This window comes from Acaromyces ingoldii, assembly GCF_003144295.1.
Source record: "Acaromyces ingoldii strain MCA 4198 unplaced genomic scaffold FA10scaffold_3, whole genome shotgun sequence".
Lineage (NCBI taxonomy): Eukaryota > Fungi > Basidiomycota > Exobasidiomycetes > Exobasidiales > Cryptobasidiaceae > Acaromyces > Acaromyces ingoldii.
The window spans coordinates 579,374-592,304 of record NW_020290249.1 but is presented as its reverse complement, the minus strand read 5'-3'; the positions used below and the strand labels follow the sequence as shown (position 1 = coordinate 592,304).

The window sequence follows — 12,931 nt, the reverse complement described above, 5'->3', positions numbered from 1 at the left end:
TCGCCGCAGCTCCACGTGGAAAATCTAATTGGCAAAAATAAAATTCAGCGGTCCAAGGCTCAGCCAGATTTCCCAAAAACGTGGCGGGCGGTTCCGGCCGAGAGACGGCGAGCGCGTCATGCCTCCCATCTCCAGTCCAACGTCAGCGTCCAACAAAGGCAGCAACACCGGAGGAGGCAACATGAACGCCCACCCCACGACGGAAGAGTTCAAGGGTGAGTGCTCGTCTGTCTTTGCGAGCTAATGGAGACATGATGCTGAAGAATGGGACAGCCACGCTGGCCGAGCGCGATGAGAAGGTGCGGGAATCGTGGGTGAGGACGATGGAGGCGCGGATCGTCCGGGAGGAGCTGCAGAAGTGCCAGAAGGCAGAGGGCATCAACCACTACCAGGTCTGCCATGATCTGGCACAGAGGTACATGGGGCTCCTCAAAGACGCAAAGGTATGCTTTATCTTGGGTGGCTAGCATGTCCGGAAGCTGACCCATTGCTTTATCCAGGTCAATGGATACCGAGTTATCGATACGGCTTGATGCTTCTTCCAGCAGCCCTTATAGGAGTAGTCAATCTATTTGACGAAGCATTCAAAAGCACTTTACAGATCGAGTTTGCCACGAAGGGTATCCTCGAGGTGTTGGATCACCTCATCGACCCGAGGAGCTACGTCTCCTCTCAATCCCACCCAACTACCGATACCTCTCCAGAGCAGAGAGAGTAGCAAAGTGTTGACGAAGCCCAGCGCAGCTCCAACCATGCACTGTTCTGGCGTGTGAAGGCCCAGCTTGACACGCGACCACATGATTAGAGGGGGCGAAGCGAGAAGGAGGGGAACGAGGAGCGATCTGTAGGCGAGCAGATCCGAGGTCGGGCTCAAGGGCGCCACGAGAAGTCCAACGAGGTATAAAGACATAAACGTGATGGTTGAGCTGTGCGTCGAAGGCATCCCGTGGGTCTTTGTGACGACTGATCCTGGTGGTCGGGGTTCCTTGATGACGAGCTTAAGGCCTTTCGCTAAGGTGTGATTCTGAGAATTAACACTATCCTCTGGATACGAGTGCGAGCCAGATGCGACTTACCACTGAAGCTTGTCGTCAAGGACCCGAGCACGAAGAAGAGGGAGTGGAAGTTGCGATAGTGAAGAACCCCGACCGTCGTCGCTGCCGTGACGATGCCTTGCGTATGCTTCAGGATGAGTAGATGGAGAGGCAGCCTCGGCCTCGGTTGTTCCTTCCCATTCACGCTGGGCCCTGCAGCTCGCTTGGCGCCTCCCTCCTTTCCCCTTCTTTGCTTCATCACGTCTGCACTTTTGTCGCCGGCGTTGGGCTTTTGCTTCTCGTCGCTCGATGTAATCTCCAGATGGAGGAGAACGTCACTCGCTGATCGAGCCCGACAATCTGTGGAGATGGGCCAAACACGTGTGAGAGGCGCGTCGATTTTCGCGTCGTCCAAAAGTGACACTCTCAACTGCACTGACTGCACCTTGGCGAAGATGGGATTGCTGGACGACTTGGACGACCTGGCCCCGGCGTCGTCTTCCCAATCAAGCACTAGGGCGGCAGGGCCCAGTCAAGTACGGGATTCCTCCGCTGCGGGCCAGTCGGTGCAGAGTAAGAAGCAGAGACTACAGCGACGATCACGTTCCCCGGCAGATTCAGGACCCAGCTCCCAAGAGCCTCTTCGACCAGACTATCATGCATGGTCCATCCCCGATCTACAGGTGAGTTCGCTTAGTTACCTCGGTGGACCTTTTGGACACGCTGAGCAGCTCGCAGGCCAAAGCAGCTCAATATGGCTTCCGCCCTGTCAAGAGTCGATCTGTCCTCGAGGAACAGCTATACCAGGTCTGGGATGCCCTTCACAGACGCAAAAGTGCAGCTGAGCAGGACGATCCTGCAGAGATCTCGATCTGCTCCTCGTCAAATCCCTCGACGCTGGGCGATACTACAGTAGGAGCTAGCGGATCAGTGACGGGCGGCGACATCGGTGATTTGACGAATCGGCTCATGGAAGAGATGACTTCTGACGACGACGACGACGACGACGACGATGCAGAACTTGATGACGACGAAGGAAGACGAGCGGAAGAAGAAGAGAATGGTCGAAGAAGCGAAGGAGAAGATGAGTTGCCGGAGCCGTCTCCAATCAACGTGCCCCAGACGCTATCGCAACAATTGCACAGAGCCATCACGTCGGACGCAGATTTGTACAAGCGTATCCTTCTCTTTGAGCCAATTTCCTTTGACGAGATCTCCAGCACGGCCAAGAGAGCGGGTGTCAAGGGCTTGCGTAGCAAAGAGGCGCTCAGAACTTGGCTTGATCGGCAAGGCATCTGCCACTATTCGGGAGAATTGACGGGCCAGCGAGTTCGCTATTGAAGTCGGTGCTTCCATTGTATACTACTACTGCTACTATATAACTACTCGTACAAGAATGCATTTTACAACATCACCTCTGGTTTACTGTCCGTTTTCTTGCGTCTGCTGATCGTCCTTGTTGCCCTCGCTGACGACGGCAGCGGCAGCGGCAGCAGCCACAGCCCTCAGACCATCGAGTTGCCCGTCCTCATTGGTCTGCCTCTGCTCCTTGGACGGAGCTGTGTCGTTTCCGTGTTCTGCTTGCCTCTCCAGGGTGGGATCGACCTGTTCCCACCGTTGCTCCTCGCCTTCCTCTCGAGATTGCGGCTGTTCAGGTGCCGACTCAGAGGCCGATTGGGCTGCTGGTACGTTGCCACCCAGTGCATTGATGGCCAGTCGCAGACTCTGATTGTCGGATCGCAGCCCCTCGATTGTCTTGAGTGCATCCTCGTACTGGCTTCGATAGTGCCGCTCCGAGGTCAGCGCCTTTTCCAGCAGCTCTGCCTTTGCTTCCACTTCCTTGACATATCTGATAGAAGTCCCTACTCATCAGCATGCATGAACGAGGGCAAGTCCTACTGGAAAGGAACTTACTTGTCCCTCCTCTCTCTAAAGGCACGTTGTGCAGCACGATTCTGGGCGGCACGTTTCGTGTTGCTCAAGGCTCGTCCATTGCGTGCAAGAGCTTGCGCGGACGTCTCGTCAAGCGAGGTACCGGCACCCGCATCGGCGGCGGCCGAGGCAGCAGCTGCAGCAGCGACAGCAGCTTCATGCCCGTCATGCTCTCCGTGGCCCCCTGCAGCATCGCCCTGCTGCGTCTGGTCACGCATTCCTTCCTCCTCTGCCTGGTTGAGGTGTCGCCTCAACAATTGCTCGTAATCGGGCGACCAAGGTGTCTGATTCTGATTTTGGCCTTGATCTTGGCTCTGATCCTGGTCCTGCCCATCGCTCGTCCCGACTTGTTCCCCGTCCCTCTTTTGCGATTTTGTGCCTGTGCTTGTCGAACCGCCCCTGCCTCTGGACTGCGAGCTCCGCCTTCGCTTGCTCTTTGCTTCCATCTGGCTGCTGTCTTCGCTGTTCGACCCTACATGCTGACCAAAGTTGAAGTGCTGCTGCTGGCTGGCGGCCTGAGCCAGCTGCATGACCGCATCCATCGCGGCTGCATCGCCCCGCGGGAAATTGGCGGGAAGCTGAGCGGCAATGGCTTGCGGATCGAAAGGTGGGGGTGGTTGCGGGTGAGTGTTGCTATTGCCATGGTTGCTCGACTCTGTTTGGTGCTTAGATCAGCAAGGCGACTCTCGGCAACATCCACACCTTGAGCTTGCTAACCTCCGTTTCCATCATAAGACCTGCCCTGCTCGTGCTCCTGGCCCGATGCTTCCTGTTCCTGGTGGTGCATAGACTCGTCCATTTTCCTGCGTGCGCCTCTTTCGCCGACTCTGGAGAAATGTGGTAAATGGAGGATGACTGTGACTGACTAATCGTGGATGCAATCTGGAGCTCGGAGCAGGCGCGTCCAAGAATGGAATTGACACGTGGACGGACCAAGGCAGCGCCACACTTCCAAAAGGCACGCACAAGCCGCTCTAGAGCACTGTCTCCGGGTTAGGTGTCCACTGGCGCTCAGCTCGTCTCTCGATCTCTTTCGAGGCACGCTCCAGTGAGAGACTCTCTCACCAGTAGCGACTACCGGTTTACACCCAAGTCAGGACGTGCAGCTGGGCGGCGGCTCATCCCAACATGTGAGTACATCCTCTGGCGGTAGGTTCTATCTACTGCTGACCCACCAGTCGCAATAGGCCTCGTTTCGAAGAACACCTCCCCACCCGACCAGTGAATCGAGACAAGGCTGAGTCGGAGCTTGATCTCAACATCAAAAAGGCCACCAGCGCAGATGAGACAGCACCCAAGCAGAAGCATGTCCGAAGTGGGTAGGCGAAACGGCAACTTCTTCTGCTCTAGTGCTCACTCCAACCCAGAATGCATTGTCTACACCTGGGACTACCGCACTTCGCAGTCAGTGTGGAACGGACTGCGCGTCCAGCCGATCCTCAGCGATGAGGTCCAAACGTTCAAGGCTCTCATCCTGGTTCACAAGGTCCTCCAAGAGGGCCATCAAGTCGTGAGTGTCTGGCTTTTCCCCACTTTGGTTCCACTCGGATCCATCGCTGACATTCTGCACTCGAAAAGGTCTTGAGGGAGGCCCAAGCTCAGATTGGCTGGTTTGAAACATGCGCACGCACTGTTGGCTCTGACAGCATTCGAGGTGAGCCATCCACATCGCAACGAGGTGTGAAAGCATGTTCTCACTTAAGACTTGTAAAGGATACGCTCCCCTGATCAGGGCATATGTCTCCTTCATCCTGGCAAAGCTCCGTTTCCACCGACATCACAAAGAGTTCAACGGTCTCTTCGAATACGAAGAGTACATTTCTCTCAAGAACATCGACAACCCAGATGAAGGGTGAGTTCTCAGCTACACTCTGACCGATCCGCTACTAACGCAAACGCAGCTACGAGACAATCATGGACCTCATGAACCTCCAGGACCAGATCGAGCAGTTCCAGAAGCTCGTCTTTGCCCACTTCCGAGGCTCGGCCAATAACGAGTGCCGCATCTCTTCGCTGGTTCCGTTGGTAAAGGAGAGCTATGGCATCTACAAGTTCCTCACCTCCATGCTTCGCGCCATGCACAGAAGGACAGATGCCATGGACGCCCTCGAACCTTTGCGAGGTCGATACAATACCCAGCACTATGCTCTCCGCCGATTCTTTTACGAGTGCGCCAACCTCAAATTTCTCACCTCGCTCATCAACGTGCCAAAGCTCAACCATGACCCGCCGAACCTGTTCGACTCGCCCGATGGGCCCGAGCTGCCTGCAAGACGAGAGACAACGCCCAAGCCATCGACTCCTGTGGGCCCTTCGCAAGCCGAAATTGACGAGCAGGCGAGGATGCTCAAGGAGTACGAGGACCGCCAAAAGGCGCTGAAGGACGCCGAAGATGCCGAGAAGCGCAGGCAAGCCGAGCTGGCGGCGCGCCAGCAGCGAGAATTCGAGGAACAGCAGAGGCTGCAGGAAGAGAAGGAGAGGCAGGAAAGGGAGGCCCTGATGCGTGCACAGATGGACCAAATGGCTGGCGGACGAGCTGCCGAACTTGAGCGCGAACTCCTGGCGATGCGTGGCCAGTACGAGCGGGATCAGCTGATGCTTCAGCAGTATGACAATCGAGTTCGAGCGCTCGAGAACGAGCTTGCAATGATTGGACAAAACGTCAACGCGCAGCTAGGAAGCAAGGATGACCTGCTGAAGCAGCTGCAGGACCAGGTGACGCTCTGGCGAAACAAGTACGAGGCCCTCGCCAAGCTCTATAGCCAGCTCCGAACCGAGCACTTGGACATGTTGGCCAAGTACAAGCAGATGCAGATCAAGGCTGGCAGCGCCCAGGAAGCCATCGACAAGATGGAAAGAATGGAGCGCGATGTCAAGGCGAAGAACCTCGAATTGGCCGACATGATCCGAGAGCGAGACCGTGCCCGCTTCGATCTCGACCGGGTGAAGGCCAGCCAGAAGGAAGAGTTTGACCGGCTCAAGCGGGACCTGATGTTTGCCAACGAAAGGGCTGAAGATGCGACGCGGAACAAGAGTACAGAGATGTCGGGCATGATGTCGACGCTCAACCGACAGATTTCCGAACTCGAAGATGAGCTGCGAGGGAAGCGCGATCGATCCGACGAGCTGATGCGCAAGCTCGACGAAAAGGACTCCGAGATTGCCAGGCTACGCGATGAGAAGGACGCAGAAATGCAAATCATGCAAGAGGGTATGGATGCGACCATCAAGCAGATGTCGGATTTGCAAATGAACCAGGGCGTCAGCGACGAAGCTGTCAATGCACAGATTGACACCTTGATCCTGGACAATACAAAGAAGCTCAACGCCATCATCGATTCAATCTTGCAGGCGTGCGTCGAAAAGGTCGACGATGCTCTGTACGAGCTCGAGAACCCCTCTGCCTCGGGCAACACAAACGCCACGCCCGAGTACGTCTTGTCGATGATCGAAAAGGGCGTGGGCTCTGGCAACGAATTTGCAGCCACCTACAGCCTCTACCTTTCACAGGAGGCCGGCGGCGAACACGTCGAGGTCATCAAGAAGGCTAACCAATTGGCACAGACGATGAGCGACGTCCTCATCAGCACCAAGGGCATTACACGCCTGGCGCAGAGCGACGACGCTGTCGACAAGATTGTCTCTACGGGTCGCACTTCGGGCGACGTCATGCTGCGCTTCTTCAGCTCCCTACAGTCTTACCGCCTGGCGGGTGTGGCCCCTGCTCAGCGGCGCGATGTCGTTGCTCGGCAAAGCATGGAGGCAAACAACGCCTTCAAGGCTATCAGCGACGTCGTTGAGGGCATGGTCAAGGCTGGTGACCGCATGCTGGCCACTGCCAACGGTGATATTGGCGACATTGTCGAACGTGAGATGAACAGTGCCGCTCAGGCCATCGAGCAGGCCACACAGCGCCTCCAGGCTCTCATGGCTCGTCCCAAGGACACCGATCGATTCAGTGCTGTCAACCTGCAAGTCCACGACGCCATTCTGGAAGCGTCACTGGTCATAACCCGTGCCATTGCCGGCCTCATCAAGGCGGCCACCGAGTCGCAGCAGGAGATCGTGGCCCGCGGCAAGGGCACCAGTACCAACCAGCAATTCTACAAAAAGAACCACCGCTGGACCGAGGGCCTTATCTCCGCGGCTCGGGCTGTGGCCTTTGCAACGACGATGCTCATCGAGTCGGCCGACGGCGTCATCACGGGTACGCACAATCTCGAGCAGCTCATTGTCGCTTCCAACGAAGTCAGCGCGGCGACCGCCCAGCTGGTTCTTGCTTCGCGTGTCAAGTCGGAGTTCATGAGCAAGACGCAGGACAGGCTGGAGCGGGCGGCAAAGGCTGTGACGGATGCATGCAAGGCCCTTGTCAAGCAGGTCAAGACGTTGACCGAGCAGCAGTTCCAGCGCAGCCAAGCCGATGTTGACTACTCGGCACTGCCTGCGCACGACTTCAAGGTCAAGGAGATGGAGCAGCAGGTAGAAGTGCTCAAGCTCGAAAAAGAGCTCAATCAAGCCAGACAGACGCTCGGAGCCATGCGCCGCGCCGGCTATCACGATGTCGAGTAGCTCTCTTTTGGATGTCCTTTCGAGTAGCTCTCTATTGCATGTCCTTCCGTTACCCCACTGTCTGCTACTACTGTCTCAGCAGGTCGCCTCCACCGTTTTGGAATGGATTGATTGACCTTCTTTATAAAAAATTACCCGTTCCAAGACTTGAAGTCACGTGTGCTGCGCTTCACGTGTTTCCGCAGCTGGGTTCATGAGAGCGACTGTTGGAGACCTGCTTCAAGCCTGCACGACAGCTAACGAGTCCTTCCTCCTACCAACCTCTCTCTATACATATCAACAACATGGACGCCAGCGCCGCAAAGCAGCCCGGTGAGTTGTGCCGCCTGCACCGTGCAAAGTAGATGGGGATGCTGACTTTGGCCATGTCACACCTACAGTCAAGCTCGCCCGAGTGAGTATCTTTATCGTGGAGCATTGAGGGGTCTGGAAGGGGAGGGTCTGGACAGCGACGTGTGCGAGCAAATATAAGAGCGATGCAGAGGCTGTGGGGCAACTGCTACGATGTCGTTTGCAAGGACGGTTGGGGCGAAAAAGCGAGGGTTCTAGGACGGATTATGGCTGGCGTTCTGAGGAGGAATGGCTTGCTAGTCGAGGGAGGGGCCGGAGAGTGGGAGGTGGTAGCTGGGAGGAGATCACGGACCGATCGAGCGCTGCAAGAAGGCGAAAGGGGACAGGAACATGAAGCTGACTCATTCTCGCACAGGTCGTCAAAGTCCTTGGCCGGACTGGCTCGCGGGGTGGTGTCACCCAGGTTCGCGTCGAGATGATGGACGACAACACGCGGAGCATCATCCGTAACGTCAAGGGCCCCTGCAAGGAGGATGACATTCTTGCCCTCCTCGAGTCGGAGCGCGAGGCTCGGTGAGTAGATGGGTCCCGTGCGACCTTGCCTTTTCTCCTTGCTCACGGCGATATTTTGCAGCCGTCTCCGTTAAGGACTCAAACGGCGATACCCGCACATTACTTCTTCCGTCTCGCATTTTCACTCTCACGATCGGTCGTCATCCATCTTCCATCACGTATGGTTCCTCATCATTCAAAACCAACCTCGCGCATCCTACCTTGAGCAGGAAGCAACGGGCACAGGGCCTCGCTCTTCATGTACAAAACGCCATGCTCGCCTCTCTTAGAGCAATCGAAAAGAGTTCAACGTCATACAGAGCAAGATGAGAGATTCTCCTGATTGCAAATGGGGTTGGTGATGAGGACGGCCTTTTTTCCTCGAGAGAGACCTGAGACAAGAATAGTGTTACAAGGGGCTAAAAGAGACGGGTGGCGACACCCATGCTCATGAGTTCCTGGAAGAGGAGCTTAGCTGCATAGGGGATGAAGATTTTGGAGATGCCCGTCCTGCTCTTGCACGAACGGCATTCGAAGGTGTTGCGCTTCAGATTGGCAATGGCCGTCAGGCCGCAAGTGTCGCAGACGTGAAGCTGATAGGCGTCCGAAGCGTCGTACCTGAAATGTCTCTCTTGTTAGTCAAGACAAGGGCAAAAATGACCGAAAAGGACTCACATTCTCTCCTTCAGGAACGCGGCCATGCCATGCGAAATCATGCAGTCGCGTTCCATTTCGCCGAAACGCAGTCCACCGTCACGACTTCGTCCTTCGACGGGCTGCCGTGTGAGAATTTGGACTGGTCCTCGTGCCCGTGAATGGATCTTATCGTCCACCATGTGCTTGAGGCGTTGGTAGTAGGTCGGGCCGAGGTAGACTTGGGCCATGAGCTTGCGCCCCGTATGGCCATTGTACATGACTTCGAGACCGCGAGACTGGTAGCCATACGCCCTGAGCTGATGGCTGACCGCATCGACTGTGAGATCGGTGAAGGGTGTTGCATCGCCCTCTTGGCCCGACAAGGCGCCGACCTTGGACAGCAGGCATTCGACCAAGTGACCGATTGTCATTCGCGAGGGGATGGCGTGAGGATTGATGATGATATCCGGCGTCACGCCTTCCCGTGTAAAAGGCATGTCCTCCTGTCTATAAGTGATGCCAATTGTGCCCTTTTGACCGTGACGCGAAGCAAATTTGTCACCAGTCTGAGGCACACGCGTCGAACGAACGCGGACCTTGACGAACTTGTGGCCCTCTGCATTCGTGGACACGAGGACCTGATCGACGATGCCATTCTCTGTCGACTTGAGCGGGGTACTGACGTCGCGCTTTGTGTGCAGCTTGCTTCGAAGACCAAGTTCCTCACTGTCTGGAGGTAGCGGGGTCGTCTTTCCGATGATGATGTCCTCGCCTGAGACGCGGGTTCCGGGGGCACAGAAGCCGTCGGCATCGATCTTGTCATATGTGCCATGCTTGAGTCGAATCGCCGTTTCTCTGGAGGGCTTTTCAAACTCTTCGAGCAGAACCATGCCCGTTTTCTTCTCCATGTCCATGTAGGTACGATAGTAGAGCGACCGGAAGAGACCTCGATCGATGGCCGATTGGCTCATGATCACGGAGTCTTCCTGGTTGTAGCCGGAGTAGCAAAGAATAGCCACGATGGCGTTTTGGCCGGCTGGCAGCTCCCTGAATTTGAGGTACTGCATCGAATGTGTCGTAGCCAACGGCTTTTGCGGATACATGAGAATGTTGGCCATGGTGTCCATCCGCATTTGATAGTTTGTCAAGTAGATGCCCATCGCCTGCTTGCCCATGGCACTCTGGTAGGTGTTACGGGGAGACTGATTCCGGTCCGGGAAGGGAACAATGCTGGCACAGACTCCGAGAATTTGCGACGGGTGGATCTCGCAATGGGTCCAAGTGTTGTGCATGTACGTCTGAATCGAAACGAGGCGCGCAGAGGGATCGCCGGATCGCCCCTTGACAAGGTCTGGATTCTCGTTGTAGGCTCTTGAGTTCTCCAAATCTTGAGGGCTCATGCAGATCATGACCGTCTCCTCCTCCTCGGCGTCGAGCAGTTCAATGACACCCTCGCGCACCAGCTGGCTCCAGGTGAATGGCGTCCCGTCGGGCTTTTCAGTGTTCTGGAGCCATTCGACGTGACGAGGTTTGACCAGAAGCGTCTTGTCGTCAGGGTCGACAATGAAGAGAGGCCGCTGAACTCGTCCAGCGTCGGTGTACAGTCTCAATTCCTTCTCTCGAATGTCGTGCACAACGCTGACCTCGATAGAGATATCGTCTCGTCTTCGCAAGTCTCGCAGCGTCTCGACGAGGCCCGAAGGTTGTTCGCAGGTGCCCATCCAGACGCCATTGACGAAGACTTTGGTCGTCTTTGCATCGGCCACTTGGATGTCCACCAGGTTGTCGAGGCCGTATTCTTCGAGGAATTCGACAATGGGCGCGCTGGGAGACCCGACCGAAATGGTCGACATCAGACTCAAGTTCTTGACCAGGCCACAAGCCTGTCCTTCGGGCGTCTCAGCGGGGCAGACCATGCCCCAATGCGTGTTGTGCAGCTGTCGAGGCTTAGCAATCTTGCCATCTCGACCAATGGGCGTGTTGCAGCGGCGCAAGTGCGAGAGCGTCGAAGCGAAAGTGTATCTGTTCAAGACCTGTGACACACCAGCCTTGACAGTTGTGAACTTCTTCTGGTCGCCCCAATTGCCCGTGGCCAGCGAGTATTTGAGACCGTTTGTGATGGTGCTGGACTTGACAGCTGCCTGCAGCGTAAATTCGCGACTCTCTTCCACGCAACGTTGCAGATGGCGGTAAATGTCGCGCGTCATTTTACGGAAGAGCATGCGGAAGAGGCCGGAGAGCAAGGGGCCTGCCAAATCCAATCGCTTCTTTCCGAAGTGGTCTCGGTCGTCGATTTCCCGACGTTCGAGAGCGGCCAGCAAAAGGCGGTGGATCATGTAGCCAAAGAAGTAAGCCTTGCGGGTGTTAGAACCTTCGGCTGTCGAGACGTGGGGCAACATTTCCTTTTGCAAGATGTCTTGCGCGTACTGGTGCCGCTTCGCTCTCGACAGGCCAGTCTGGGAACCACGACGACCAATGAAGTCTAGCGCAAAGTCGCGGTCCTGGACGACAAAGGCCTCCTCGATACACGGCTTGAGCATCTCGAGCATAGCGTTGTCGTTGAAGTCGTAGCAGATATGTTGCAGCACCTCGCGATCCGGAACAATGCCCAGTGCACGGAAGACAATGACGATGGGAATGTCGGATCGAATGTAAGGGAGCGTGGCTCGGATGACATTGTTGACCGCCTTTTCTTTTTGCCGCGAAAAGAGCTTGATCTGCATCGTGCTGATCGTCTTGCCTCCCTTTTCCACGGCACTTCGAATTTCTGCCAGATATGTGACAGGTGCCGGAGGAGCCTTGGAAAAGACGTAGACGTGGTTCGCCGCCATTCGCTCCTGAGCGATCAGTACCTTTTCCGAACCATTGATAACAAAGTAGCCGCCGGAGTCAAGAGGGCACTCGTTGAGCTCGTAAAGTTTGCTCTCATCCAGGTCTTTGAGATAGCAGAAGTCGGACTGTAGCATGATTGGGACCTGCAGGACGCACTCTGTAAGCTCGACATTTGATTTTCCTCGCACAAGACAGTTGCTCACCTTTCCAATGAAGACCTTTTGCTCCTCAATGACATTGTTTTCGTCCTCATCCTTCCAAAGCTTATCTCCGGTCGCTGGATCGTACTCGTCGCTCTCGATAAGTCTCCGCTGCGTGACATCGAGATAGAGCGGCGCCGAGTAAGTAAGATTGCGAAGTCTGGCCTCCTGTGGCATCAACGGCATCGACTGGCCGTCGGATTCCGTCACAGATGGCTTGGAAAGGTAAATCTGCCCAAACTCGATCTCATATCGCCGCTGTTACAAAAGACGTGAGCTCCGAGGGAGGAAAGGCATAAAAAGTAGCAGGGCACATACCGCAATGTCGCCCTCCAGACCCGTGTGCTGACTGCTCTGCTCCAGCGTCAAGCTCTTAACCTCCTCAACGAGCTCCTGGACCGTATTTGTTACGAATTCGTTGAAGCTCGACAACTGCTGCTGCACCAATCCGTTTTCTGCAAAAAAGGCATTGATAATCTCCCAGCATCCCTGCTGAGTGATCTCGCCCTCCTCTTCGTCCCCGTAGCCCTGCGAGTAGCCATTGAGACCACCACCAAAGGTCTCGTAGCCCTCTTCATCGATGTACTTTTCTGCTCCAACACCCTTGAGCGTGTCGCTCATGTACGCATCGTAGACGTCTAGCAGAGGCGATCAGTCAGCTTCCAAAGGCAGCATCGCGAGAGGAAGGATGGATGCACACCTGTCATGATGAGCAAGCGGAGCCTGAATCAAGCGCTGAGCCGGTGACCAACCACGCCGAGCGACTGGCTCCTCAACACCACCGTGACCTCAGCCAGCCCAGTCGACGACTTATCAGAACGATGTCGACGTCTTGTTTAAGGACAGAAGAGGGACGTGGTGGCAATCGGACCCTGGCAGACTGAT

General features: G+C 55.8%; 7 protein-coding genes across 7 annotated transcripts; 4 read left to right on the top strand and 3 right to left on the bottom strand.

Annotated features, from left to right (window-relative positions):
- Positions 1-142: 142 nt before the first annotated feature.
- Positions 143-1,007, top strand: FA10DRAFT_266529 (putative NADH-ubiquinone oxidoreductase 12 kDa subunit). The gene is made up of 3 exons (XM_025521532.1): positions 143-215; positions 274-443; positions 501-1,007. Exons 1-3 carry the CDS (start codon positions 182-184, stop codon positions 531-533), a joined length of 237 nt encoding a protein of 78 aa, XP_025377206.1. The 5' UTR covers positions 143-181; the 3' UTR covers positions 534-1,007.
- Positions 548-1,372, bottom strand: FA10DRAFT_266528 (hypothetical protein). The gene is made up of 2 exons (XM_025521531.1): positions 1,077-1,372; positions 548-1,011 (listed from the first exon to the last, which is right to left on the bottom strand). Exon 2 carries the CDS (start codon positions 941-943, stop codon positions 596-598), a length of 348 nt encoding a protein of 115 aa, XP_025377205.1. The 5' UTR covers positions 944-1,011; positions 1,077-1,372; the 3' UTR covers positions 548-595.
- FA10DRAFT_266527 (hypothetical protein) lies at positions 1,133-2,446 on the top strand. The gene is made up of 2 exons (XM_025521530.1): positions 1,133-1,717; positions 1,773-2,446. Exons 1-2 carry the CDS (start codon positions 1,490-1,492, stop codon positions 2,373-2,375), a joined length of 831 nt encoding a protein of 276 aa, XP_025377204.1. The 5' UTR covers positions 1,133-1,489; the 3' UTR covers positions 2,376-2,446.
- On the bottom strand, positions 2,367-3,824 carry FA10DRAFT_301296 (hypothetical protein). Its single transcript, XM_025524966.1, has 3 exons — positions 3,684-3,824; positions 2,949-3,621; positions 2,367-2,883 (listed from the first exon to the last, which is right to left on the bottom strand). Exons 1-3 carry the CDS (start codon positions 3,763-3,765, stop codon positions 2,457-2,459), a joined length of 1,182 nt encoding a protein of 393 aa, XP_025377203.1. The 5' UTR covers positions 3,766-3,824; the 3' UTR covers positions 2,367-2,456.
- A 157-nt stretch (positions 3,825-3,981) lies between these two features.
- FA10DRAFT_301295 (putative endocytosis protein end4) lies at positions 3,982-7,617 on the top strand. The gene is made up of 6 exons (XM_025524965.1): positions 3,982-4,096; positions 4,154-4,281; positions 4,334-4,476; positions 4,545-4,620; positions 4,680-4,818; positions 4,868-7,617. Coding segments are annotated over exons 1-6 (3,156 nt in total). The 5' UTR covers positions 3,982-4,094; the 3' UTR covers positions 7,536-7,617.
- Positions 7,618-7,819: 202 nt separating this feature from the next.
- FA10DRAFT_301294 (putative ribosomal protein S28B) lies at positions 7,820-8,564 on the top strand (the record flags this gene model as incomplete). The annotated part of the gene is made up of 4 exons (XM_025524964.1): positions 7,820-7,847; positions 7,916-7,929; positions 8,242-8,399; positions 8,461-8,564. 4 exons carry the CDS (start codon positions 7,820-7,822, stop codon positions 8,471-8,473), a joined length of 213 nt encoding a protein of 70 aa, XP_025377201.1. The 3' UTR covers positions 8,474-8,564.
- A 140-nt stretch (positions 8,565-8,704) lies between these two features.
- Positions 8,705-12,915, bottom strand: FA10DRAFT_266524 (putative DNA-dependent RNA polymerase II RPB140). The gene is made up of 5 exons (XM_025521529.1): positions 12,747-12,915; positions 12,365-12,684; positions 12,050-12,304; positions 9,054-11,989; positions 8,705-8,996 (listed from the first exon to the last, which is right to left on the bottom strand). The coding sequence occupies exons 1-5, from the start codon at positions 12,751-12,753 to the stop codon at positions 8,798-8,800; spliced, it is 3,717 nt and encodes a 1,238-aa protein (XP_025377200.1). The 5' UTR covers positions 12,754-12,915; the 3' UTR covers positions 8,705-8,797.
- Positions 12,916-12,931: the final 16 nt, after the last annotated feature.